Raw genomic sequence first — 27,758 nt, 5'->3', positions numbered from 1 at the left:
ACCCAACACATCACTTCGTGGTTGCTATGTTAATACTAAAAAAAAAAAACCAAACCCAAGAAACCCACAAACCGTCCCAGAATTTTATTTGATTTCTACGTTACAATTACAAATACCAATAATTTTTTGGCTTACTTTCTATTTGCAGTAGGGGACTATGAAGTGCTTAAATTTACCTCAATAATAACTTACACCTGTGTGAGGGGAGGGGACATTCCTCTGTTGTCAACTATCCTTAGCTATTTTTCTTCCCCAATTTTAGTACTCCTCCTACATGGATTTTCTTCCCTCTCACCACCCCATTACCCTGCAGGGAACTCAATTTCCAAACCCATCAACAAAGAGCAGAGAAAACCCCTCGGAAAAACTGAACAGCCACCGCCCTCGTCGTGAAAACCATGCCCTCCTCCCTCACCTTCAGCTCGGCCACCCCGGTGAGCGGCGCGAGCAAAACCTTAGACAGCAAGCGCCGAAAAACGAGAAGAGGGGAAAAGTAGCTACCCGGCTGTTTTTTATTCAAAACGCCACGGAAATACACCTGGAGAAGGGGCAATACGGAGAGGACCGCCCGCCGCGCCGAAGGGCGGGAAGACCCCTCAGCAGCCCCCTCGCGCCGGCTCGTGACCCCCCCCCCACGGGGCGGCGGGAAGGTCGCGCGCGCGCGCGCGCACCTGAGGCACGGCGGCGGCGGCAGCTGCCTCCCGTCGGCGGAACCGGCCTCAACCCCGCCCGCCTCCCAGGAGACGGCGGCAGCAGCAGGAGATACCCACGTCCCCTCAGCGAGCACCCCAGCCGCCGCAGGACGAGAAAGCAGCGCTACGCCTTCTCCAACTCCCCGCCTCGACGAGCCGCGCTCCCCTCAAGCCTCTCACAGGCTGCATTGCGCATGCGCGCCGGCCTCCCGTCGCCGCGGCCGCGCGGGGCTCCGCCCCCGGTGCGCAGTGCGCAGGCGCGCGGCGAGGCCGCGCGGGGGGGTGTGAGATGAGCGTACTACTGCCCAATATGGCGGACTTCGACACTATCTATGAGCTGGAGGAGGAGGAAGAGGAGGAGGAGGAGGAGTCCGAGCCTGTGGTGCGGAGCCAGGAGCTGCCCCGGCCCCGCGATGCGCCGGATCCCGTAGCGGTACGGGGCGCCGGGCACATCACCGTGTAAGGAGCGGGGGCTGGCGGCGGGCAGGAGGCAGCGTGACAGGCCGGTGCGGGGTGGGGTGGCGTGGCGTGGCGTGGCGTGGCGTGGCGTGGCGTGGCGGGGGCGGCCGGCCGGGAGCACCGTGCTGCCGGCCTCCCCGTGCTGCCGGGGGCGAGGCTGCCCGCTGGCGGGGCCGGGAGGGGGTGAGCAGGCGAGCAGGACCGAGCCCCGTCCCCTTTTCGCCCGGGACATCTCCTCCCCGCGGACGCGAGCTGCCCGCCTTACCGTGATCTGCAGCCCCGCTCCCCCCCACCCCACCGTCACCTGTTTTCTGTGAGGAGTTTTGCTTTTAGCGTGTTAAAGCGGGAAACTTCCACCCTCCCAGTAGCTCGAAGCAATCCAAAGTCATGAATGAACAACTGAAGTTCAGTTGGCTGCTGGGTGCAAAAGCAGCAGCTGATCAGCCCTGACAGTCCTGGCTGTACTTCTTTTTCTAAACAATCTGTTAGATTAAAAAGCGAATGCCACACGATGGGAGGATCAGCAGTCTGTTCAAACAATTTCTCTGTGACCCTTCTCTGCCTCAGCTGAGCCGTGGAGCCCCCACACTGCACTGCAGAGGAGGCACATCGCTGTCTTGGAGTTTATCTGCTCCAAACTTAGTTGTGGGTTTGGTTTAGGTTAAGTGTTTTTATCATTAGAATGTGCCATGAGCCAGAAGTTTGCTACTCATTTAAACAGTTGGAACAGAAGATGGGTGAACTGTGTAACCTTATATGTAATGTTTACTCGTAGGGATTTTCTTGGTATTCCTACTCCTGCAAGTGGAGGAATTAATACAACACAGTGCATCCGTAACAAGTCATTGGTTGTCGCATTCATTTTCACGGCAGGGAGGGAGGTATTGAAATTTTTGTATTGCAGAGATCCATCAGGCTTGTGTTGCTTTGGGTCTGTCTTTGGATTGCATAAAAGAACGCACGTTTCTCTCTGTAAATAGGTGCAGTGTGATCTAGCTATCTGCAGCAAAAACACTGGGTGGGGAAGGCTCTCTCATCCAACGAGAACTAATGTTGGATTTGATACTGTGTCCATCATGTAAGTCTAAATCAGGTTTGCATTGAGCTAGTGCCAGTGGATAGTTGCTCTGCTGCACCGCAGTGTACTTGCTTGTGTTGATGGGATTTCTTTCTGTCCTGACCCCAAATAGCATGTGGCCTGACTAAAGGAGGGATGCAATACAAGCAAAGTGATCAGAATACCACATACCCTTCTTATTCATTATCTGGTTTTAAGCACTAAACTGGAAAAAATGTTACACACTTATTTGCTTGGTCTGCTGTGATGCTTTTTGTGTATTAGTGATGTTCCTTAAAGTTCCTTCTTGACTCCAGCAGCTTTTGGGGATGGGCAGGAGCCTTTCCAAGTACTGTCTACATCAAAAGAAAGCAATACATGTATGTGATGCGGAACTCATGAGCTAGCATACATGCACTCACACCTACCTGAACTGAATTCCCAGCCACCTTATTGTCCCTTTCTTCCACTCCTCCCAGCTTTCTTCCTGAATGCTAGAAGGCAGCTTTTATCAGTTCATGACGTATTTTTAAATCTCCTTATATTAATAAAAACAGTTAGTGGATGTTATCCATAAAATGCAAATAAACCCTGGACACTATAGCATGCAATCCTAACCTTCTTAAATGGGAAATATTTTGCTTGCTGAAGAGCTTCTGGTTATTATGTATCAGCTCTGAAAGTCTGTTGCTTTTTGATCACAGGGACGCTGCTGCTTTTGAAATCAGTTGGCTTCAGAAGCAGCCTGCTCTAGTTACTGAAGTGAGATACGTCATTGAGTAAAACTTGTGTTTGTTTTCTGAACCTGTCTGGAACACTGCTGATAAAAATTCTGTCCTGTCAAGTCAGACACACTATTAAAAAAAAAAAAAAAAAAAAAGAAAACCATTTATTTTTAAAAGCCATTGTTTTCCTTGGATTTTTGTTTCGGATGCCTTCTGTTCCTCATCTGACACTGGCCTTCTTGGATACTTTTGGTGTATAGAGAAGGATTAATTGCAGGGTCATCTTCCGGTCCAGCTTTTTATGTATAGTCCTCTTATAAAATTCCCAAGTTAGTAGACTCAGATTGTGTATTAGTTTCTTGCATGAGAGTTTTTATTCTTATGACCTTGTCAGTGAGCTGCTGACCCTAACAGAGTTCTGCAGTATCCAACAGTACTAAATATAAATTCCAAGAGCCTTCTGAGGGGCTTTAGCAGGATCTTGCTTTTTCCACTGGCTGTTTTGCTAACCCTTTTACCCCTGTGCATGGTAAGAGTGAACATGTGGAGTGTATTTGTTTTATTTTACTCACAGAAAGAGAATGTATGTGAAAGCGGTTAGCAAAATTTATGCTCATCTTGTCCAACGCTCTTTCACTCTAGAAGGTTCTCCGTTTGAATAAAATAACTATCAGTCTTATTTGTTGTTTTCAGAAAGCTTTTGAATTTTAGCACAGAGGAATTACTAAGACCTAGTAAATGCCTTTTCTTTGCTTCTGAAATTCCATTTTAATGAGTTACAAACCCATTGTTAGCTGTTTCTTGCATAGTCAGTGTGACTCTGGCTGATGTATCCAAATATCTCAACACAAACGTTTTGAGTGAAGACTGAGTCATGTGCCTACCAAAGCAATGGCAATAACTTTCAAAAACAGAGCAGTAAACAATTCCTAACTTGGTTATAAGTTTTTATTTATCTGATATAATTTTTCCATATCGTTAAGCCCATGTGGATGGACAGTACTGAGGTAATGAAATAGCCATTAAGCATATTTTTGCCTGTAGTATGCAGCATGGTGATTCCTGCTTAAGTCTGAAAACCTACTAGTTTTGGATACGAGTTACCTTTTCCTATTCCATTATGTTTTCTGTAGGAATGACCCACGGATCCACAATCCAGGTGCTAATGAAAAGCATATTGTCACCAGTTAGGGAAGGCTGGGAAGAGCCAGGTGCTCTCAGCTGTGATAAGACGACAACCATAATTTGATTATTGTCTGATATTGCTCCATCTTCTGCATATTTAAAATAGCAGATTCCACATATTTGAAATAGCAAATAACCTCAGCCTTCCACTAGTTATGAAAAACTCAGTTTTCCAAAACAACATCCATGGGTAAGGATGCTCTTCAGTAGTTTTATTGGCTTTGTAGGAGGTGGTCCTAGGCTAGGAAGAGAAATGTTAAGTGTTCAAGGAGATTTCAGCCTCTTGATGAATGTCTTCTTTAATCTCTAATGCTGGAGAAGGCTTAGATGGTACCTCATAAAGAATAGTATGTAGGATCTGAGTTGGACTGTTCAAGATAGGTTAAACATAACCTGGATTAGGAGTGGGGAAAGGAGCTGTGCTGCAAGGAGGATGGAGAGCCTGTTGTGTGAGAGTTGGCTGAAAGGGTTTAGCTTGTGTACTCTGGTAAGACTGATTACTATCTATAAATACAGTAGAGGGATAAATGAGAATGAAGCGCTATTTAAGTCAAAAGGGAAAAAAAAGGTGAAGCACCTGTAAATACGTCTGTTCTAGATATGAGAAGGTGTTTTCCAAAATCTTCCTGTTTCAATTCTGGGGACAGGAAACCTTACTTCTTATGCCTTGTAAATTTAACGGAAAGAACTTTATAATGTGATACCTGTTGCAGGTGTGGTTTGCAACTGATGACACAGGATGTTCGTTTCAGCCTTTAATTTAATATCTTATTACAGCTCCCTTTGAGAAATTTTCACTTTACAAATGGGAGAAAATGAGATGACGGGACTTGTCTGATGCCATTCATTAAAACAGGGAAAGAGAGACAGAAGACCTAGAAAGTGAGGTCATCCTAGTTCTATTCCAGTGTTGTTGCCTCTAGGAAACAGCGCCTTGCTTTTAGAGATACTTGTCATCCAGCGAGAAAATCACAACCAAAGTATGTGGGTGACTTACCTGAATTTCTAAATGTTAGCCTTCAGGCAGCTTTCACTGAGGAGCCAGAGAACTAGCCCAGAAGTAAGTTGCCACCGACTGATTTTTTTAAATGATGTAAAGCACAGGTACTGGAATATATTTTACATAGTGATTTTTAAATATAATGAATTTTAGAAGACTTCATAGGCCAAATCACGCTAGATCATTAGTCTGTTGTAGAAGGTCTGATGAAGTTACTTATCTCTTCATCAACACTTTAGGTCTTAACTTTTTAAAATTAAATATTCTAGTAACACTTCAGTACTTTTACAGAGTTGCTTGCAAAGCTATAGAACTATACAATGTTCTGCTTTAACACTTCTAAAAAAAAAAAATCCTTTTTTTTATTTGGTTCTTGAATTCCCTGCCCCCATCTAACAGGAGTTTAACGTTTCTGAACTGGGCGATAAATCATCACAAGCATAGTCTAAAACTTCTAGACACACTTCAGTGAAACAGCGCTAAAGGCCATCGGTGATGCTGGCTAAACCTGGTATTACACTGTAGCATAGTCCTATTTTCAGTATAGTCACACCCTTTTATGTTCTTTCAGCTGTTTGCAGGTGTCGGTGTAAGAACAGGTGCATTTATGTGACTGAGGTCTCTTGGATGCGTTATAACTGAACGGAATGGTTTGGCAAGTGATAGAAGTTTGGGATTTCAAATATGTTTCATGACATGATCAGCCTTCAAATTTAACGTAATAAAATGTATTGTGGTCTTGTATTCTTAATAGATCTAAATCAGCACTGATTTACATTACTCTTTATGGAAATTGGTGGTGCAGTGGGGATTTTAATGAGTATATGTGAGCAATGAGATAAGAGACTTTACTATGGCTTAGGAAGTTTTTGAACTACGGACCGATGAAGGTCAGAAGAGCGTTCTGGGGAAATGCTAGTGCGCATCTGCCTTTTTTTTCTTTTTTCCACTTTTGCTGTTTCTTAGGCATCTGCTACAGGCCACCATCAGAGTCAGTGTTCTGGGCTAGGTGGAGCTTTGGCATGATTTAGTGGGATTAGACTGTTCTGTGGGTAGAGTAAATAATTCTGCAGTATTACCTGAACTTCCTCGTAGCTCATTTATTATGTTGTCCGATTGCTGCAACTTTGTGATCATTTCAGGTAGTTCCATTGCTGATATACAGAAAATTCTGTATCCCTCAAAACAAGCTTGCATATGTGCTTCATATCGTTAGTCTTTTCTGGGTTTTTTTAAAGACTGAAATGACTACGTCATTGCTTTTCAAGCTTCCTTAAAAATGAATATATAGTATAACAAAACTTGGAAGATTTCAGCTTAAAAAGAAAAGCTACAAAATGTGGAGGCTGACTTGCCAGATTACATTTGCAGAGAATGGAAATGTGCTTGTATTAGTAACCTTTGTGCTTGCCTAAAGTCCTCCTGGTTTCACCGTGTGTTTTTGTAGCACTAATTTGACATCACAGCTTTCCAGTGCACTTGAGGATGCAGTAGCCCATGTTGTGCTGGTGTGCGGTTTGCTCACATTCACTTCTGGAAACTTTTCAGTGAAAATACGTCGAATGAAACAAACAGGTGGTGATCGGTTATAGTGCTTAGAATAGCTTAAGAGGCAAAGGTTGAGAAACACTTCAATTAAGATCTGCTCTTTGTGGGGTTTTCTAATGTTTTGCATGACTGGTGCTCTAATATGCTGCTTTTTACAAGAGTCAAGGCTCTAATTTAAATTAGCCATTGAAGAACTTGATTGGGCTTGGCCAGTGTTGTTGACAAACATTTTAATTAGCTTCTTGGATTTCTAAAGACAACACAAGTTCTTTTATTTTGCTTCTCATGTCTTTAAGGTTCATTTCACATTTTTGTACCCTTCTAAACACTGCCAGGTTTGGATATCTGAGTTTTTACCCTGTGCACACGAGTATATGTGTACTATATAATGACAGGACTGATGACATTTCAGCGATACTAGTATTTGTGTTAAGTGACCAGTAAGGAGTATTTCAGGGGTCAGTTTGACTCAAGGCAAATAGTCTCTCTCCAGAAGGTTTGCTTCTATGATGAACACTACAATACCAACTGGATTTGTGCTCCTCTTTTTGGCTGTGATCCTTTTGGGTTTTTTCTGTTTCTAAACAAAAATTCTGAGGAGATGGTTTCGCAGAGCTGACTGTGACCCTGATATACAGTATATTTAACTTTACAAACTTAATGTTAAGGTCTGTTCAAGCATAAAGGTTGTAGCTGAGATGCCAGCTGCTGTGGTATTTTGCTAAATTACTGAATTACAAAGGTTAAGGTTTCCAGGCGAGGTAGAAGGGATAGAAGATCAGACTTCTTGTTCTACAGAAGCTAGTGGGTTTAGCATCAGAGCTTAGTTAACTTCTTGCCTACTTACGTGCTTTAAATAAAATAAAAATCTCAAGTCAGCCTGCACTGCCAGTGTCCTGCTGATCTACGACACTAGCTTTTGGGAAACTTCACTTGGTTCAGTAGTTTTGGAGCTAGTGGTAACACAGGTTTAGGAGCCGAGTCTAGCTCCCTCTAGGTTTCACTGGTTATAATGAAGACTTACCTCTTGCTCAATAACAAGAACACTTCAATGAAGAATAGTCACAGTGATACCTAACATTCAATTTTCTTGAAGTTCGTAGTTGTTTTCAAACTGTTCTTTGTGTAGGCTGTTACGTGTTTTGCATGAGACAGTTTAACTTGGCTCAAAGCAATTCTTTAAAAACTATGGTTTTAAATTTCTAAGATGATGATGACGAATGGGTTCCTTATAACTAGCTTTAACTGTTGCATGTGAATAAATTGCATGAGTAAGAAAAATAGCAGTAAAAGGATTATTGAACCTAGTAAAACTGGAATTCAATAGCTGGAGCTTTCTTTTCTTAAAGAAAGCAAAAATTGAAACTTGCTGCCATCCGATTGTAAAAGAATTTGTGCTTTTAGCAACGTGAAGGTATTGAAGTAAGGCAACAAGCTATATTTCTGTCTTATAAATGACCTTATGAATGATACACGAGATCTTATATAAACTTAGGCTGAAAGCTCGTGAAAATTGTAAATGTAAGGGCAAAAGAAATTAATAGTGGGTTTTTTAAAGTACAAAATCTATTACATTTTTTTATTAAGGGAAACAAAATAAGTTAGGTGGAATATATTTTGTTTGTCTCTTTTGTTTTCAAGGTTTGGCTTGAGCAACAAGTTTGATACAGAATTTCCTTCTGTTCTGACAGGGAAGGTAAGTGTGAGATTAAACTGTTCTTTTAAATGGAAAGATCCAGTGCATCCAGTGGTTTCTGTGTTGCAAATACGTGCTCGTGAACCCGCAGTGCAGGCCAGCACTGCACTGAAGGCTGTTGAATTAACTCTGTCCTGTATGAACCCGCTGGTTGATGGCCAGTCCCTACAGTGTACTCTGAAACCAGAAAAAATTATTTGCAGTGATTGCTATCATTATTGACCTTCTAAACCCAGAAAAGTTCAACATGGCATCGTACTGGTTTCATGCAGGCAGTCTACATGAAAGCAAGACTCACTTAACCTTGCTTCATAGGTATCTGGAGTTTGTGCTACCTCCTGTGTGAATTAAATTATTTCAAATATTTGACCTCTCTTTTTTAATATGTCTGTCAAGCCTTGAGTTTCTATTTAGACAGATCTCCAGAAGAGAATCTGTTTTATCTGAAGCTTTAAGGAACAAAACATTATGCTGTTAAATCGACAAATTGAGTAGGGTTTTAGCACATTTTCAGAAATACAATAGTTGTTTAGTTCTGAAAACTACTGGTGACAAGTCTCTTGCTTCTCTGGAGTCCTGTCATCTTACCAAATGCACGTTTAATAAATATTCATTTGTAGCTATTAATGAATGAAGCCTTATAATAAAATCCTTGATTATGGTCCCAAATTCTTTTCATAATGATTTGGGGGTTGTTTTTTGGGGTTTTTATTTTCAGACTTTTAAATTTTGAATTCTTTTTCTCTTGGGTTTTTTTGTTCTGCTGTTTCACTCTCTAGTGCTTTTCTTTTGCTTCATTTTATAGCCCCCTTGTGTATCTTTTCCAGAATTTGTGAGGAAAAAGTTATTTGGCTCTTGCTACTTTCTCTAATGTCATACCATACAGCTACACTACCTCTGCAGCCTCATGCAGTAGCTGTTGAGTCATATTAACAATACACTAAAATGCAGCTGGATAGTGTCTCCTGGTTCTGCCAAATCCATCTGGTGTTTTTCTCCTTCATTTTCACGCCAGAGTATAATGAGTAAAATACTTGTGTTGAATTTGTCCAGCTTTTTTGACAGCAATACAATTGAAAAGTAGGTTGCTATTTGGGGTTTTTGGTTGTTAAAAGACAGCCTGGGAGCTCTGGCCTTGCTTCAGAATCTCGCTCAGCTCAAAAGGAAGAGTCTCACTGATTCCGTGGTGTCTAATGTGAGGGCTGGCGATAACGCCATTTGCATTTCACTGCCTTGCATGTCTAAGGTTTATTCCTTTCTGCGAAGCTCTTTCTGATCACTGAAAAGCCACAGAATACTTTTTGGAAATAACAATTTTTATGTTCTTTTAGTCGACTTGTAGGTTTTTATAAATAAGCTGATAGATAATACCTAGCGGGAAATGTTAAAACTTAATTTGATGATATTATCTCACCTCTTTCTGTCTCTCTAAAATATATTTGTGTGTATTAAAAAACCAAACCCAACCCCCCAAACCTACACTTTTTAATAAGAGCATCGATGCCTGCCACATTTCCCGCTTCCTCTTGTCAAACAGACAGTGAGCAAGAGTTTAATTTAAAGTTCAGCCGACTGCTTGGGCTTAATTTAGCAAAGAGGAAAGAGGAAGTTCTTTTCCTCTCCTTGGCACTTACCCTTCTTGTTCTGGAGATCTAATCAGTGACAGCATAAACCGCATGAGCAGGGATTTGCTGTATATAGGTATGCTGCTTCTGCTGAGAATCTTGATATCCTGTTATCTTTTTCTCATATGTGGAGCTGAGGGGCTTTCCGAGTAAGAACTTGAAAATAAGTTAGCTCCCGTTTGTGAGGGGAAAACACCAAGCAAATGAGGTAGTAAACACATTTTTCTTACTGCCTGCCACACGCTGCCATTGAAGACATTAAAAACCACAGTTGTGGGTTTTTTGGTTTTTTAAAAACCTGCAGGAATTGCAAGAAATAATCTGTTTCTTCCCCTGGTTGTGGCAGTCAATCACCTTTATCTCTACTGAAAACGAAAACTCAGTCATTTTTTTCCAGTAAGTAGGTTTTCTTCAAATACGCTAATAAATAATTCACAGTAATAAGCATTGTAGTCAATGGATACACCACTTTAAGATCTTTCACTGTTATTAAAATACAGATTTTTTCCTTTTTATGAAATCACAATTTACGAATAGCATAGTGCCTGTTTATATTAACAGTTTGTGATTAAAATGTTTACTATGGACTTGCGTTAGTACACAGCTGGTATAAGGCTATGTCATACTTTATTCAGAACGTCTGTGTAACATTAAGTTTAATGGCTTTGTTGTCCACTGTGAATTGATGTTAATAATATATCCCATCTGCTAATGGAGTGTAAAAGATGAAGGTGGGGTTGATAGATTTCTCTATGGTATTGTTTTTCTTTTTAATAAATACAGATGAAGAACTAGCTTTTTAAACACGGGATGAAAATCTATCCAGTGCATTATAAAAAGCCTAAATAGCTAAAACCATCTAGCTACACTTTTCTCCCAGAAGCATTACCTTTTTGGATTTATATCACTGTGTAGTCTTAGGAATTTACTTAAGCTTCCTACCCTCAGTTTGCCATCTACATAATGATGATAGCAAACCTCCTGCTAATTTTCTTTTTCTAAAATCCGAAATACTCCTCCCTCTTCACCCATCTCCCCTACCTCCTTGTCTCCCAGTTTTTACAGAGCCTGGATAGTTATTGTAAATTAGCCTAAAGCTAAGATGCATGTAATTGCATCTTAAATATTTAGTTGAGACGTGTTTGTTGCTTTTTTTGGGAGAGGTGCATATGTTGAGGATAAAACAGACAATAAAACAATAAAGGAGGGGAAAACACCAGGTAGGCCAGATGTTGGGCCTAGCTAGTTTGGCTAGATTGACTTAGTATTTGTCTTGCAGGATGAGGCACAAGCTTCAGCTGGTTTATAAATACTGGGCTAGGCTTTTGAACAGTGCATTCCTTTCAATGGAATACTGTAAGAGAAGATTTGACTAGCTTAATACAGAGGCAATATTTAACTTTTAATAATGTAATTGGACTTTGGCCTAAATTTAAATTCTGTGTGCTGCAGTTTTATCGGATTATTAATTCTTTTAAAACAAGCATTTAAAAGCTTTTACCAAAATACTCTTCATGAAACATGGCACAGTAGCGCACACTACGCCAGGTGACAAGAAAATGATGGAGGCAGTGAACCTTAAGTAAGAAAGTGGAGTTCCCTGCCCTGATCTTAAAGCAGCAAAGGTCCTGCACAAAGGTTACTGTGCAGTGCAGGGAAACGTGAGCCATAAAATGTGGTTTTGGTATTGTGATCCCATTGCAACATGTGATTGATAGGGTTTGTGATCATGATGATTGAAAGAGAAAGATCAGGCCTGCTGGGCTTTACATGCTCTCTTCCTGTGTTTGTAGATTCTCCTGCATCCTGTTGTAAAATATTATGACACCCCCTCCTTTCCTTTTATGGGTTTGGGTTTTTTTCCCCCCTCCCTTTAAAGACCTAAAAGGAACGAATGCCCCTTTACAAGGTGTACTGCACAGCCAGGAGCTATGTGCTTATCTCATTCTTTTCAAGCCCCAGACAGAAACTTTCCAAGAGGCTTTCCAAAATTACTCAAAACTAGACTTTCTTAGGGAGCTTTCTTTGTGCAGGAGGTGCTGTTAATTCTCTGTTTGTTTGAAATACATTAGTGATTTCACATTAACCTTTCAATATTTGTACCCGCAAGAAAGGCGGGAATTAAAATTATGCCAGAAAATCAACAAAATTCTTTGACTGTTTCATTTGGATACCATTTTATTATTAAATTAGAACAGTTACTTTATTTACAGATATTTCGTTCTTTGTCGCTGTGTAACAACGCTTAACTGTTACTGAGCTGTAAACTGAGAGCAACCGAACTGTGTTTTGCTTGTATTTATCACAGAATAAGGCTTATCTCGGTCACCAGTTCCTTTAGTTCCAAATGAAGACGTGTCATTGACTGACAAAAAATATTTATTGTGATTACATTTCCTAAAGAGAGAAGTCCATCCAATAGCTTGTGTTAGCCGAAACCACCTTAAGTAATTTCATCTTATGTTGCAGCTAAGAGATTCACCTCCATGTGAAAGTATTTGGTGTGTTAGCAGGTCGTCGTGGTGCTTTCGTAACACTATATAAAGGTAAACATCATAGAAAATTTCTGAAATAAGCATTTTCTCTGTTTCTTGGTGGCATCCGCACTTGGTTTCTAGTTTAGCCATTTGCAACGCTACGCTCCGCAGGAAGCAGAGCACAACATTGTTCTTAAAAAGTAGCATCAAACTGTTAACCTGACGCAATCAGTGACTCCCTTAAAAGTAGCACAGAAACAGGGAATCTCACCGTCCCAGTGCTTTCTTATTAGGTCCCAAATTTTTTCTGCCAGCTGTGATCTGAGAATCTGGTTGACTTCTTTTCATGTTGGATGTTATCACTGATGATAAGGTTACTTCGTGTTAAGCTAAATTCTAGGCTGCGCGATTCCATTGTCTTTGGTAGGTTTGTACAGCTGTATTTTGGGGTTGGGGTGTGTTGTTGTCAAGGCCCAGTAAACTCTGTGTCTAATAGAAATGGAAACATTCTCTTTTTCCTAGTGGGATTAATTGCAAAAGTACTAATGGGGATCAACAAAAAAAAAGCCTTATTTTTATCTTTCAAATAAACAGAACGATACACATACAAATTTCACAAGACTTGTCAAAGGAAGTGTCATTTGTGTATATCCAAATGTTAGGAACATGTAAACTTCCTTAGGAGCTGAGAATGCTAATTTGTTAATGTGCGTAATCTCAATTTACTTTGAAGCCTGCCTGACTGCAGAAGCTGGGGTGTTACTCGTACTGCATACAACCAGCCCAATTGTACTTTACCACAAAACTTGCTCCCACGTGGAAGATGAAAAGGTCTTGCCCACGTGCACCTGGTATTTGTGGTATCCTAAATACAAGAGCCAGCACTGCCATAGAGATCTGTAAAACCTTCTGTTTCAGATACACGCAAGTACAGGCTAGTTCTCCATGTTACAATGTCATTTCTGTTCATTGAAAACGTCCCAATACCTGGGATTTCTGGGTGTTTTTTTTTAGCGATTTTTTCTTTCTTTTCTTTTCTTTTTTCTTTTTTTTTTTTAACTAAGATGTCTGTTGATGTTCCAGTCAGTCTAAATAAAATTTTTTTAGTTGCTCCATGTGTAAAAAGGATTAGAAGACAGTCTGTTTTGTATGGGGAGAGGGGAGCCTGTAAAATTGCAAAATAAATCCTTTCTGTGTACATATTAATTCCTGCTATAAAATAATCACAATGGTAAATTACGTTCTTACATTACGAACTATAGGCCTGGTTTGTGTACAAACCCAGATGACCTCTGACTCTATACATGGTGATCTGAATGGCCAGGAAACAGATGTTGTATTTATTTACTCCCTTTCCTGCAATGTTTTAATGAATTTAGCTCTTGTGAATAGGCGGAGGTAGCAGAATCAGGTCCTCTCCATTTCCTGTCCCATAGTTTTGCTCCTTTGGTGAAAGGAGTCTTTGTCATTAAATTAATGCCTTTGTTGTTGCCCTTGTTTGCGGAATCAAATGAACAGAGTTGAGCTTGCTTGGTTGGAAGGGTTATGTAGTAGTTGCAGACTAATTCTAGGTTGTTGGGGGTTTTTTTTCTTCAACTGGGCAAGTATTTAGGAAAGGTTTTAGGTTTGGGGTTTTTTTTAGTTTGGGGTTGGGTTTTTTTTGAGTTGATGTGCCTGGCTGTTCAAGTCTACTGAAGTTGGATCTGATGATCCTGCTTTGTGCGTTCGAATGCTGGATTGTGTTCCAGTTCAGAGTGCCATCTTGGAGTCAGTACCGCAAATCTGTATTTGACTTGTCAGTTTTAAGTTATTTAGATTCTGTGGAGAGATGAGGGATTTGGGGTATGTAAATAGGTAAGTGCTCTCGCTTCTCTGTAAAAAACATGCTGCTATCAGAAAGGAGCTGATTTCTGAGAGAAAATGTGGGTTTAAACTGTGACTCTGCAGTGGCAATATATAGAAAATATTATTTTGAGTAAGCTCTGCTGAGTATTCCTTAATTTAAATAAGTTGTTTTTCAACAGCTAGGCTTTATTCATAACCCTGTACAAGGTGCACTTCTTTGCCTTGAATATAATCCAGTACGTGTCTTTCCGGGCTTCCCTATTTTAGGAAGTAGCCACAGGTGGAGTCGTGGCCTCCTGTAGATGCGGACCACTTCAGGCACTTATCTGTGGACAGAGGTCCACCTTCACCCAGGCACAGGGCAGGCTTGCATTGGTATGAAAGTAATTTGGACAATATTATCCTTTTTTTCCTGTGTGACACACAAGTGTTTTTACCACAAAGCTGCCCCACGTTCCCTTGGAAACCAGATAATCTGTCGTCTTGAGGTTTGGTTTTTTTGGTCAGCATAGCCAGCACATCTGTTGCACAGCTGTGTCCCACTTGGACTTGTGTTTGGGGCCACTGTGTTATCAGGACAATTGATTTATTAATGGTGCAGTAAATAAGGATGAGGCTGTTCATCCAAGCGATGTTTAGCTTTTTAATGCAAGTTTTTGCAACGCATGCTCCATAAAGGAATTTGTCTCAGGAAAGTGACTTTTCATGCTCGCTGGGTGACCAGTGTTTTAGAAGATGGGGTCATGTTGTATAACGCTATTATGTTGCATTTCTATTTTAACCTGTAGAGGCAATTACAGAGAAAACACACCCGTAATGGCCTTCCACTGAAGTTCAGCACTTCTGTTGCAGGTTGCCCCAGAAGAATTCAAGACCAGCATCAGTCGTGTGAATGCCTGTTTAAGAAAGAATCTCCCTGTCAATGTAAAATGGCTGCTTTGTGGCTGTCTGTGCTGCTGCTGCACCCTGGGCTGTAGCCTGTGGCCTGTAGTCTGTCTTAACAAAAGAGTAAGTGCATATTTCTTTCTTCTTATTCTATCTATTTTACAATTACTGATAACATTAAATAATGTTTAATAGTCTCACCCCTATTTCAAAACCTCTTTTTGTCTCACTTGCATTGAAAAGGTTATTTCGTTTTCCTTTCCTTAAAAAATAGAAAAAATGTGTTTGTTAATGAAGTAAATGATACCAAATTACCAACTGAGTCAATAGTCTTAGGTGTAGCTCATTCCATCTCAGTTTGAAGAACAGGGTGGAGTATATGATAAGCTAAATTTCCAGGATTTCAAAAGGTCTAAGAATTTAATTAAATGAGTGGAGAACTGGACGTTGACCTTCAAAGACTGCCTGAACTGGAGTGAAAATTACTTTTCCTCTTCACACACCCCAGAATAAGTTGTTGTTTGGTTTTTTTAAAATCAAAAATCACTTTTCTCTATGTAACAGTTACCATAACATTTCTGAGTTGTGGTTTATCTGACATATCTTACTGTGCTGTTTCTATTAAGAGCAAGCACAAATTTGTTTTCGGGAAGTTTAATGAATTCCCTTTATTTATTTATTTTCAACAGAAAGTTGACAATTCTTGTACTTGGGACCAAAGCAATAATTCTGAAAAGCGCTTTAGCAATATCAAGTAAATGTGATCCTAACTACCTTTATGGTTTACATTTAGAATTTATTTATCATAGCAGTAAATGTTTAGGAAATACAGAAATAGATACAGTGCAATGATATTCTTAGCAGCTATGTAGTTTGTAAGACTTTTAGCCATAAAATCTTCTTACCTACAAATGTAAACAGTGCATAGGGGCACTAGGGAAAAAAAAAAGCTGTCACGCTTGTCAAGTTAATTATAGGAAGAGATCTTATTGTAGAAATCTGTTAAAAAGTAATACTTCTGGCTTTTGAGAGTTTATGACCTTTAATAAAAGAAACTGAAAGCAAAAACAAGCAACAGGCATTGCTTTTCAGGGAAAATAAAACAGATGTGTTTTGCCAAACTTTCCAACTTGCTCAAGAAAGTAAAAATTACATTGTCTGGCATTGAATTTCTGGTTAAAAAGACCCCAAGAGGCACTAAAGGCATAGTACATTAACTTGTGGAACTGCTGATCGCTGAACCGAAGTCACTAAAAAGTTACGGGACTTGTTTTAGCTCGTTTTAACTGCCTGTATAAACATTCTGATTGCAGAGGAATATGCTTGAGATGTGCAGATGAAACATCTGCAGTTTTAAAACCATATTTAATGTTCTTGTGCTAGTGAAAATCTAAATAAATGCCTATGTGATGTTGTAGTGTTAATGCAATTCTCAAGGGTGCAAATAATACGCCCCAAGTAAGAGTAGGGGAGATCATGCTACTGCTATGGGTATACATGTGTGTATATATTAGAGCGATTTTATTACTCCAATGGTCACAAAATGGTTCTTTATTTTCTTTTGTGGTGGGTTGAACCTGGCCAGCAGCTAAGCACCTACCAGACACTTGCTTACTCACCCGTTTCCCCTGCCCAAGCAGGATGAGGGAGAGAATCAGAAGAGCAAAAGTAAGACAAACTTGAGGTAAAGACAGTTTAATAAGTGAAGGAGAAAAAGGGAAGAAAACCCAAGTGATACAAAGGAAAATCACTGGCCACCTCCCACCAGCAGACTGATGCGCAGCCTGTCTCTGGGCAGTGGGCTATGTTGGAAAGAACAGCCCCTGGTTTTATTGCTAAGTGCGACATTACATGCTGTGGAATATCCCCCTGGTCACTGCCATTCAGCAACAGCGAAGACACTGATGTGGTATCAACGCTATTTTAAGTCACAGATCTAAACCACAGCACCACACAAGCTACTGTGAAGAATATTAACTCCAGCCCAGCCAGTCCCCATACACTCATCTAGCAACAAAAGGCATTACGAGATCCAAAGGCTGTAATATGAAACTGAGACAGCTGTATCAGGAAACAACATACACTTATAAATTCCGAGGATAGCTTTATCACTGGAAACACTTACAAAGAAGCGGTGGGTTCTCCACCAGTAAGTCCCTGACTCAGGATTGGATGGCTGTGTATCTTTTTGTGATAAGATGGGGTAGCTCACCAAACGTTATTAGCTTTTGCAACGAAATTGGTGGATGGAATTCTGCGGTGTGCCATGCAGGAACGAGAGTAGACTATCACAGCGGTCTTTTCATAACCTTAGAAATCACTAAAACTCCAAAAATCTTCTCTCCCACGCTTGTGGAAGGAGCAGAACACAAAGGTCGTGTGCACTTTGGCACCCAAGAGTTGAAAGTACAGGCACTGTTTGTGGTGATGCTGAGATTCTTTCAGGATTCAGATACCAATGACATTAGCAAAATCTGTAAACTACATGTATGGAAGTTACGTGTTGTCAGTAGAGACCACCTGTAGCGAGTGCAGTCTTCGGCCCAGAGAATGCGGGAGGTTCGGTTTTGTTGCCTTGGCTGTGGGAGGCAAAAATACTAAATTCAAAAGGATCTCTTACTAAGGAAATGAATCCTGGGAAAGCTGCAGTCCTGGGTTAACAAAAAACCCGCGGATGTTCTCTTCTTTTTCTGAAGAAGATCTGATGTTGAGCAGTGGGGAGTTGTGGTAGGACTTCCATTTATAATTTTTCTTTTGCTTGGTTCTACTTTAATAAAACTAATTTATTTTAAATTAATCTTAAGCCAGAAATGCAATAGTAAGATTTTTCTGGATGAGGTTGGCTACCGAACCTTTTATAATACAGTTTTGACTTACTTTTTAGACTAGAAGATCAATTCAGAAGTTATTAGAATGGGAAAATAACAGACTATATCATAAGGTAAGAAAAGTTAGAGTGCTTGTTTCCTTCAGCTTTAAGAATAGTAAGGTGGTTGTTGTTGGGTTTTTTTAATTGCATAATTGGCACGTAGGAATTTTACAGTCTTGTTTTAATTCCATACTTCAAACTGACCTTAAACTTGTGTTTGAGATGTTCCAGATCCTAATAATTTGATATGGCTAATGCTTGTCACATTACTCGTCAAAACAATGCTGTGGTATGCATTAATCCTTTGATAATTATTTTCTTAGCTTGGTTTGCACTGGAAGCTGAGTAAAAGGAAATGCGAAAGTAGCAATATGATGGAATATGTAAGTATTACTTCTGTTACTTACTTGGTATTCAACGTACCTATGATTTCGGAGAGAAAATCCTTAAGTTACTAGACTGTCACCTGTCTGGAAAAACCTCTCAGAAAAGCTTGCAGTCGAGTTTGATGTACACCTGTGAAGGCTGCTTTTAACAAGTGCAGCCATGGCATGTATTGAGACTTAGAAACTGTCACCGCTAAAGGTAGAATGACAGAACGTCCTGAGCTGGAGGGGACCCACAGGGATCGTCGAGCTCTGTCCCTGCACAGGACAGCCCCAGTCCACACCATGTCTCTGAGGGTGCTGTCCAAAACATGTTTTCTCTTCATAGTAATTGGATGTTTGCACTGCAGGGACGCTTGTTTTGGTCTGTAATTTGTAGTGAGGGAGACCTGCTGGGACTTTGTGCACTGGTGTGATTCCCACAGCTGTTTGTAGTTCTTTAACGCTTACCCATCTTTTCCACTGGTATTTGTAATGCCTTTGAGTCAAATTCTTTGTGCAGAAATCTTGCATTTTTCATAATAGTGTGTTTTTTGCCTGGATCTTTTTTTTTTTAATTATTTCTTTTTCACTAGCTCTGAACTTCATAAAGTTTTAACCAAGACAGACCATTTAGGAAAGCAGAATTAAAAATATTACTGTGGTCCTACGCCCTCATCCGCTTTCATGTATAGCCATGAGGGTTGTTGTAGGCTTGAGGAAAAGAGACAGTCACTCCAAAAAAGTCAAGTGTCCAGAAGCCCAGTATTTCACAATGACTGAAAGCTCGGCTTTGTTAGCCTGGGAAACATTCCCTCCTTACAGAGTATCTCAGATATGTTTAGTCTTATGCACTAGCTAACGTTGTACAGAAGTTGTGCTGAAGGTTTGAACTTTTTGGTTACTGTGTTCTGTTCTTGTCTTTCTCCCTTCTTCAACAGGTAATACTAATAGAGTTCTTACCAAAATATCCCATATTTCGACCTGACTGAGGAACAGCATTTGATCTTTCATGTTACCTGTCATTTTCTACCCTTAGTGCCTTGTAGATGATTTTGGAAAGAAGATGGTCTACTTTGCCGTGACTCAAAAATGTTCTTCAGTAGAATATCTTCCTTGCTACATTTCTTTCTTTTGTTAAGAAGAGAACAATTTGCACATTTTTTTTTAATGTTAAACGAGGCTTCTATGTTGCACTCTGAATTTTTAACATTAACTGATATAGTTGCCACTAGGGATCTAACATCAGTGCTGCTTAAACTTGTTCTGAGCATGCTGCCTTATTACTTTCTCTATTTGCTGTCGTCAAACATGCATCCTAATGCCGTGTCATACCATATTTCATCCTAAATGTCACAATCCTATAAACCTTCAGTAGAAATGTCCAGGTAAGCGTCTAGTAGTAATGATTTTAGTATAACTTGCTTGCATAGGACTTGCAATCAACAGCACTGGTTTTGTCCTGCACTTTGCAAAATCATCATTTACATTAGGGGGGTTAATTATTTTACCCACTATGGATTTGTAAATATTGACTCTTTGCATAATGTAAAGCGTGGTATGCCGAGGTTTACAGAATGTAATATAGCTCTTATTCTATTGCCAACAGTCCGCCAACATTTTATTCCTTACATTTGCTAGTAGCCCTCTGATTGTATAGACCCATTCACATGCTGGTTTTATGGTAAAGCCATAATGAGTCTGTACATACTATCAGATGTGTAGGGCCCAGTTGCACTTTGTTTAGTAAATGGATGAAAAATGCATAGCATTTCTGTCTTTTTTTATTTTTTTTCCTAAGTATTTCAGGTCTTGTTTGTAGCACCTGAAACAGGAACCTTAAATACCCTTCACCTTCAACTAAGTTGCATTTGTGGGGTAGGTGGCGGCTGCTATTAGAAAAGTATCATAAAGCCTCTTTTTGAGTTAGGACCCTATGGATGGCAAGTTTTGTTCTGCTAAGGAAGGAAAAAAAAGTTTCGTAATTGGAGACCTTCACTACTAAGGAGAAAAATGTGGAACAGCCAAATCGAAGCCAAAGTAACACTTCTGTTATTTTTGTAGTGTGATAATACTTCGGCATTTTAACGGTTGAGAGACACGGCATCCGTTCCAGTGGAAATAAATTTTAGTTAAATCTGAGTAGTGTTTCAGAATATGCCGATGAGAGGAAGTGGATCGGTTGAAAGGGTTCATGCTTTGATATGTTTTCATATGTTTTCATATGTTTTCATATGCTTTCATATGCTTTCATATGCTTTCATATGTTTTGGTGATCAGGCACAGCCTGACAAGCCACAAATGCCTTGTGGAATTCACAGGTATTCTTGAATTCCTCCCTGTTTGCCTGATCTCAGGAAGGGAGGTGATTGTAGAAAAACTTCCTCTAATGGCTGGCCTAAGCGAGACCACTCAGTAATAGTAAGCAGACAAAATGGATGCAAGTTCCCTCCCTTTTCTAACTAGAAGTAAGAAACCAGAGAAAACGCAGCAGACGACAGAGTGCCTGCAAGATTTGATGAATGTCATCATAAGCGTCCAGGCATTTCTTTGCAGCAACCTGACTCCTTGCGACATCATCCCAAGTTGCTTTTTAGTTTCAGGGTGACTTGGTATTTCCTCTGAATGTATTTGCATCCTTTCAGTATGCAATATTGTATTAAAATATAGTATTTGTAAGACCGTTGTATTCTAGTAACTGTAGCAGGTCAGATTTCCTGTACACAGTGTTTACAGAAGGCCAGTTTTTTGCAAGTTGTTACTTCGAATCCAATTTCGTGCTGTTCTCGCTGCACGGCCGAGGAGTGTTAGGCTCCAGCGCTTGCAGCCACAGGCTGATGCTTCAGATTCCGAAACCTGTATACTTAGTGCGGAGGTTTCCTTTGGTAGATGGGTGACAACTATGTAACTGCATTTGTAACATAATGAATAAAAACCTACTGTGTTGTTTGAATTTAACCTTAGCTACACCTTGCAGCTCAGATTTCTGTCACAGAACCGAGCAAAGTGTCCTCCCCAGTTTGTTTTTTTTTAGGATGAGTCTTAACTGGAAGCAGAGAAAATACTTAATGGCAGAAAAATGCAGTGTAAACCAAAACTGAAAGAGCACACCCAATTCTATGTATTTCCCTTACAAATAAGTTTCTGGAGTAAATGAAGGGAGCTCAGCTTAATTAACAGAACAATAGAAGTTTCTTACAGTTATGCCAGAACTTTGTTAGTAATTTTCTTTTTTTTGTGTAAGAAACTCAAGAAATCTCAGCAGGTTCTTATTTTTTACCTTATGTGACTATATTTTCAAAATGTTCCTTTCCAACTGAGAGAACAGGCGAGCGGAATGAGGGTGCCAGTAATTGCCTGCGGTGAACGCTGAGCGGTCTTCAGGCTCGCTGCTAAAAAACTCTTTGGTCTGCACTGACTTCACCGTATTCAGGTCAAAATTTCTCATCCTGATTTGTCTGGTTTCTGCAAAGTGCTGTGCCAAGCTGAGAGAGTACCCTGAGCCAGCGGAGCCCCCGTCCCGCTGGGCTGCTCCCTGGCCGCCCCGCGCTGCGATACGGCCGGAGACCCAAGGCGGACCGAGGCGGCGGCTTGGCTGTTGTCCCTTCCGTGGGCCTGGCTGTGGCAGTTGCCGCAGGCTGCTCTGCCCGAGGCAGGTCCTCTGCCCCTGGGTCTCACCCGGGCACTTAAGCACAGAATATTAGTTATTTTAAAGTTTACATCTTAAGCGTGTACATTCTATGCATTTTACTTTGTCCTTAATTATTAATTGTAGAGTCTTCAAACCATGAAAGAGTCTCTTATTTTTGTGTTTTAATAGATATTTAAATACGTGGCCGTAAAGCAACTAGTAAAGAACGGGAGAGCCAAAACTGCCATTTACAGTCAGTTCCCTGTTTTAATAAGGAGATAAATTTGCATTTAAATGCAAAACCAGCACACAGTGTGATATTTGCATCTGAAAGACACAGGTTCGTAGCTGTAGCTTATTTAAGACCAGACCAGGGCGGCTGCAAGTACCGCTGTGAACTCTGCACACTGCTGCCTCCAGGTCCTTTTTTGCCTGGGCTATCCTTTGCTTCGGTATAAAACCATTCTGGGGTAATTTTATCTCACAACACTGAAAAATCTCGTTTTTGAAAATGAGAAGTCAGCATGAATTGGTAAACCTAGTTATGGAGGGTACTTGTTAACTGGAGGAGGAATTTGTAGCAATATAGCAGAGAGAATCCATTAGCAAAGTGTAGCGGAGGTGGTAAAGAAAGTGCCTTGTCCCGTTCCAGCAGAAGAGAAAATATTGTGCAGAGAGCGAGGAGAAAAGGGAGCTAGTAACTGTATTGGGAGGGTGAGTTTGCAGCAGATTCTTAGGAGCAGTTACTGTCCCCCCAGTCAATGTTTAATTTTTCATATAAACATGTTGGCACTAAGGTTCCTTTCTAGTTTTTATCTAGGAAATATTTGGATTTGTATTTATTAAGTTTTTTAATCTAAGCAGTATTAAAGAATACTGGCAGAGCATCAAAGCTCTTACCTACTGGTTCCCCACCTGCATCTGTGAACTTGTTTTACAATAGGAGGGGGAAAAAAATCCCCCAAGTGCTCCAAGACGCGCACAGGCAAGCCTAGGGAGCATGGAGTCAGCTGCAGGTGGGTGGCTTGAAAACAGAAAATGTTTTTTGCTAAATCTGGTGTGGTCTTGATAAATAAAAAAGAGAAGTTCCTGTGCTTTCCTTCATAGGTACAAAACTTCACATGCAAAACCATGAATATATGTTTCTTATTGTCCCGCTATGACAGTTCACTACATTTCCTTCTCAACACACTACCATTGGAGCAATAAAAATGTCAAGCTGTTAATATTCAATGTAAATAATTTATCATTTCAGTAAGTAATGTTATGTGATTCTGCCATTTTTTTTTGTTTTCTGCTTTTGGTGTCCTTACGGTGTTGTAACGTTACTTGTACTGCTTAAGAAAAGTGGTTTTGTTTAAGCTGTATGAAACACTTTGTGTTCTTAACATTTTTATTCTGTTTACAAGTGAACAGCCACTTTTTAATAGGACCTCACATCTTGAGAGTTTTCTCTCTGTTTTGTTTTGGTTTTTTTTTTAAATTAAAATAAAATTCTAACTAAGCTCGCTTTCTACAATTTACTGCACTGGCTTGTGCCGTTAAAAGAAGCTGGAAGTCAGACGTGCTTAATCACTTTGAGACATTTTTTCTTTAATTAAATTTAAAGATGAAAACCTTTGAATAGCGCAATGTGTTTATGGAGAAAAAAAAAACTGAACCTGTTGCGTCTCTCCCCGTAGAGGTGTGCCGATCAGCTGCGAGTGGAACGGCAGCAGCGGCGGGCTTTCTTTGAATGAGACATCTCCAGCACGGCCAGCTCGGGTGCTTGTATTGGGACTTTATGGTTTGGCTGGTTTAAAGAACACGACTTGGAAAGCTTAGGAAGGCTTTCCGAAAAAGAAAACTGCAGAACGATCATCACATTTAGTCTTTGAGATAATTCGGTTGGGTGGCTTACAGACCCTCTTGTGTAAGGGCTTCCTGTAGGAGCCTCTTGCTGCAGCATTCCTCTCCGAAACGCAGAGGGTCTTCTCCGACGCTGTTGTAGTTGCACCTCCAAGGGAGCGTAACCTGAGCGCGGCCGGTGTGCCTTAGCGAAATAAATCATTGGCTTACATAGGGGATCGCGAGCATAGGACAGCGCAGCCTTCCGTGTGTGCTGATGGGCTAGCTTTGTAGCTGTGAAAAAGCAGGACTTAAAATTAAAGCCTTTGGCTCACCCCTGAGGGAAAAATACTGCGTTCCTGAAATGGGCACGTGCAGGGGTTTTGTTGGAAGTTGGCGTCCTCGGTTGTTTTGGACAAATACAGAGCATGGGGGCTGACGTGCTGTTTAAGCACGGGACTGTTACTGAATATTGTTGGAGAAATTTATAGAATGTTACTGTGGTGTTAGGCCAAATATGGGAACGCTGGGCTGAGTCATGAAGTTAATCCCCTGTTAGGGTTTATGAGATGTAATTGCCTAGGCTACTAGCAAAGGTCCATTTTAAGGATATTTGGGATTTGGCCCCGACATTGGAAGGCAGTTTCAGAGCTGTTTGGTAGTGAAGTTCACTGTAATGTCTGTGCCAATGTATTTATAATTCTGTACGTCTGTCATGTCAGCACTGTCCTTCGGCGCAAATAGTTGAAGCGTCCCAGCTGAGTTTATTTTTCTAGTTAAGTGGATTTAAGTCTCTGTAAGCCTAGTCTTCATTTGCTGGGCAACATGAAATGTTAGTCTCCTCCCAAAAGCAAAGTTCTCTTTCTGATCATCCCACTTGCATTTCCTTGCATTTATGCCAGTTTTAGTTGATTTTCCTTGAATAGGGGTGGCCCAGAACAATCGGATGTTCCAGATAATGGCCCATGGCTGAGGCACCAGGTATTTCACTGTAGATACTTCCCTCTCTTCTGTGAAAATAATGTGATCCATTACATTTAAAGGATCACATCTGCCTCCTCACTGGCTGTGTGGTATTTCAGATTCATAGCCATTCTGTGACGGATTTGGGACTCAGTCACTTCTAGTCGATACGAGCTCCCCACAGCCACTAGTCCCATCAGTCCAGGCTCATCGTTTGACACTCTGTACTGTTGAATTTCTCAATACTGATATTACAGTGCTCCTCCAGCTCTGCTGGCATAGGTGCTTCCACTCCTCCTGGAAAAAAATCTTTGTCACTGACTGATGCCATCTGCAGAGTTAACAAAAATGATTTTACTAAAAAGATTAGTTCCCATATCGATGCTTGAGCTCTGCTTGTAATTTTCTAAAAGCCCTTTTATAAGTCCCTTACCTGATGTAAATTTTTCTATTCTTTTTCCATCCAACTGAACCTGGAATTTCCTCATTGTACTTTACCTGGTAGGTCCAACCTATTTGGGCTTGGTTGATTTACACCTGTTTAATTTGTAAACATGAACAGGGCAGAATTGGGTCTACACTAAGCTACTGAATTTTCTGCATTTTCTGTGATCACGGGATCTGTTTAGAGAATTAGCCTTTTGATATACTGACATTTTATTTCACATTCTTTATATAAACCATACAATCCATAGTAGCCTTCTTTTGATCAGTAAATTAAAATTTCTGCAGGAAATAGAGGTAGATATCTAAGTTCACTGATAACAAATACAGCCTGAGACTTCTGCTAGGAAAAAACCCACTTTTTAGGAACACTCTGTGTCACGTGGGATATCCAAAATTGTAATAAAATTGGGAGGAGGAATTACAGTAGCTCTCAGACTAAATAGAATATAAAATTAAAAGGTCTATATTAAATGAAAGGTAATGATTGATCTGCATTTAGTGTAAACTGTGATGTGCAAGCCTAAATGAGTAATTGAAAACTCCTGGTTCTCCAGACAACATCTACAGGGATGTCCTTGGACATCGATGACAATGAAGTGTTGGAATAGGGCAACAAAAGTCAAGAGGAGTTCTCATTTTGGCAGTATTGCAGACAATGCACTGACGTGCCTGATGGTTGTGATGGGTGCCCCATCTGAGATGCTTTGAAGCCGTATGACCTGCAGAATATGGTCTGTTAGGACCTTCTGGAAACAATGACCCTACAGTTGGGTGCCTAGAATGGCTGAGTGCCCAAGTAATAATGGGAATGGCTAGGAGAAAGCATGGTGATACGGTGCAGCTCAGCAGTGCAGGGCAGCTCGTGACCTTAATTCCACACTAGTTTCCTACGTACCTGAACATTTCATCCTCCATCAAAGACAAATTTATTTTGACCATAAAATGACAGTCTATTGGGTGGTGAAATCTGTAGCCACAGAGGGTCAGTCCACATCTTAATCTCAGCTAGATCATGAAGCGCAAAACCGTAAATTGAAAGCTAAGAAGCCTAACTGCTGTTTCCATCCAAGTACAAATACGTTCCTCTCAAATCTACTTTAATTCCTAGTGGGTTTTATTTTTTCTTAGATAATTCTCAAGTGTTTGTGAGGTTCAAGTGCTGTTTTGGGATCACCTGGGAAAAAAACCAAACCCTCCTGTAACATCTGTTAGTAGGCAGTAAGAGTTGTTGGCCACTGCTGAGGCTCTTTGTACGAGTGGCAGTGTTCCACCCCTGTGTGAGCTGATCAGAAGCCATTGGTGGTGTATGTCCGGGGGATCTCGGCTCGACTCACACTGTACTTCGGGGGTCCTGTGGAACAGTTGCCCAATTCCTATCCCAGCCGCTACGGTGAGCATTTGTTGAGCATTTCTTTCCAACTGTAGCAGAAAGCAGGGGACAATGAGGAGGAACAGATCCTAGCCACTCTTGAACCACAAAGAGAAAAGACACTGCCGAGGTAATTTAACGGTGTGGTATTTTTTGTCATTGTTGGGTGCATGGAAAAGGCCTTTATGAATCTCTGTAATTTTTGGTAGCGTTGAATAGTGCTGGAAATCACATTGCTGTAACCTTCCACATAGTACTGATGGAATTAAGACCTTTGAAACTCATGGAGAGTGATACTGATACAGCTACTCTACAGCAGAAGCTACCAGATGGCTTTGGATTGCAGAAGAATAAGCATCAGGTGCTACATCTTGAGGGTGTAAAATGTGAGACTCACTTCAGAGCTGCAAAGCCAGAAATGGGTTGTGTAAATCCCACCCAAAAAGTACTGAACTCTTTCATAGCGTCGCCAACTGTTAGGTGAATATCACTATAGCAGTAGAACAGCTGCCAAGAACTTATAAACACAAACAGCAGCATTATTTGCCACCAGTCACTTTCAAAAGCCCTTCTGGAAATTGCACTTGACTCATCGAGCCCTTCGGGGAGCTCCTTGCAGGCAGCCCAGAAGCATCAGGCTGTTTGTGCTCTTTGCTTTCCACGTTGAGCTAATTTCAGTAGCTGAAACTCTCCGGAGTCTCAGTCCTACCGGGCTCCTTGCAAAAGGCTGAAGATTTGATACTTTAGGAAAGCCTGAATGTGACACCCGCATTGCCAGAGCGTGCTGTTGTAAAATGCAGGCGCTTGGCTCTGCCTGGGAGGCCGTTAAAGGCAGCCTGTGGTGGTTTTGAGCCCTGAAGGGCTGCGGCTGCAGAGCAGCGCACCGGAACTTGTCAGGTTTATGAGGTAAAGATGAAAGACACAGCGATTTTGGGTGTTAGCGACAGCGAGCTCAGTGCGCTTCCCGCGCTGTTGGGCTCTGGGGACAAGGCTCCAGCCTGACTGGGACATGGACACCTGCTTGTTCGGCTGGCGACCAGCGCCAGCACCCCGCTGCTCCGCCTTGCTGTTCCCCGCCTCGCCGAACGGGGCC

At 41.0% G+C, this 27,758-nt stretch overlaps 2 protein-coding genes across 4 annotated transcripts in view; one reads left to right on the top strand and one right to left on the bottom strand.

The window, feature by feature from the left end:
• The window catches only part of LOC142063012 (uncharacterized), a 313,397-nt gene extending 312,360 nt beyond the window's left edge, over positions 1–1,037 (bottom strand). The window contains exon 1 of the mRNA XM_075106291.1: positions 771–1,037. The gene's annotated coding sequence lies outside the window, so the exon portion shown is untranslated. The remainder of the gene's footprint in view (positions 1–770) is intronic.
• CHIC1 (cysteine rich hydrophobic domain 1) lies at positions 857–26,449 on the top strand. 3 transcript variants are annotated; one of them, XM_075106293.1, is made up of 6 exons: positions 857–1,151; positions 8,308–8,362; positions 15,162–15,317; positions 18,079–18,135; positions 18,387–18,446; positions 23,742–26,449. In XM_075106293.1, exons 1-6 carry the CDS (start codon positions 982–984, stop codon positions 23,796–23,798), a joined length of 555 nt encoding a protein of 184 aa, XP_074962394.1. In that variant the 5' UTR covers positions 857–981; the 3' UTR covers positions 23,799–26,449. The 3 variants fall into 3 exon arrangements, with proteins under 3 accessions (XP_074962394.1, XP_074962396.1, XP_074962395.1); XM_075106294.1 differs by lacking the exon at positions 23,742–26,449 and adding an exon at positions 19,370–23,676 and having other exon boundaries at positions 899–1,151; XM_075106295.1 differs by lacking the exons at positions 8,308–8,362; positions 23,742–26,449 and adding an exon at positions 19,370–23,676 and having other exon boundaries at positions 857–1,125.
• The last annotated feature ends 1,309 nt before the right edge of the window (positions 26,450–27,758 follow it).

This window comes from Phalacrocorax aristotelis, chromosome 11, assembly GCF_949628215.1.
Source record: "Phalacrocorax aristotelis chromosome 11, bGulAri2.1, whole genome shotgun sequence".
Lineage (NCBI taxonomy): Eukaryota > Metazoa > Chordata > Aves > Suliformes > Phalacrocoracidae > Phalacrocorax > Phalacrocorax aristotelis.
This window is presented reverse-complemented; position numbering and strand designations above follow the sequence as displayed.

Excerpts from the sequence above, each read along its gene's own strand:
- CHIC1 (XM_075106293.1), top strand. The coding sequence starts at position 982 with ATGAGCGTACTACTGCCCAATATGGCGGACTTCGACACTATCTATGAG. Across the intron at positions 15,318-18,078 it reads TAGTCTGTCTTAACAAAAGA|ACTAGAAGATCAATTCAGAA; the intron begins GTAAGTGCATAT and ends CTTACTTTTTAG. Across the intron at positions 18,447-23,741 it reads GTAGCAATATGATGGAATAT|AGGTGTGCCGATCAGCTGCG; the intron begins GTAAGTATTACT and ends CTCTCCCCGTAG.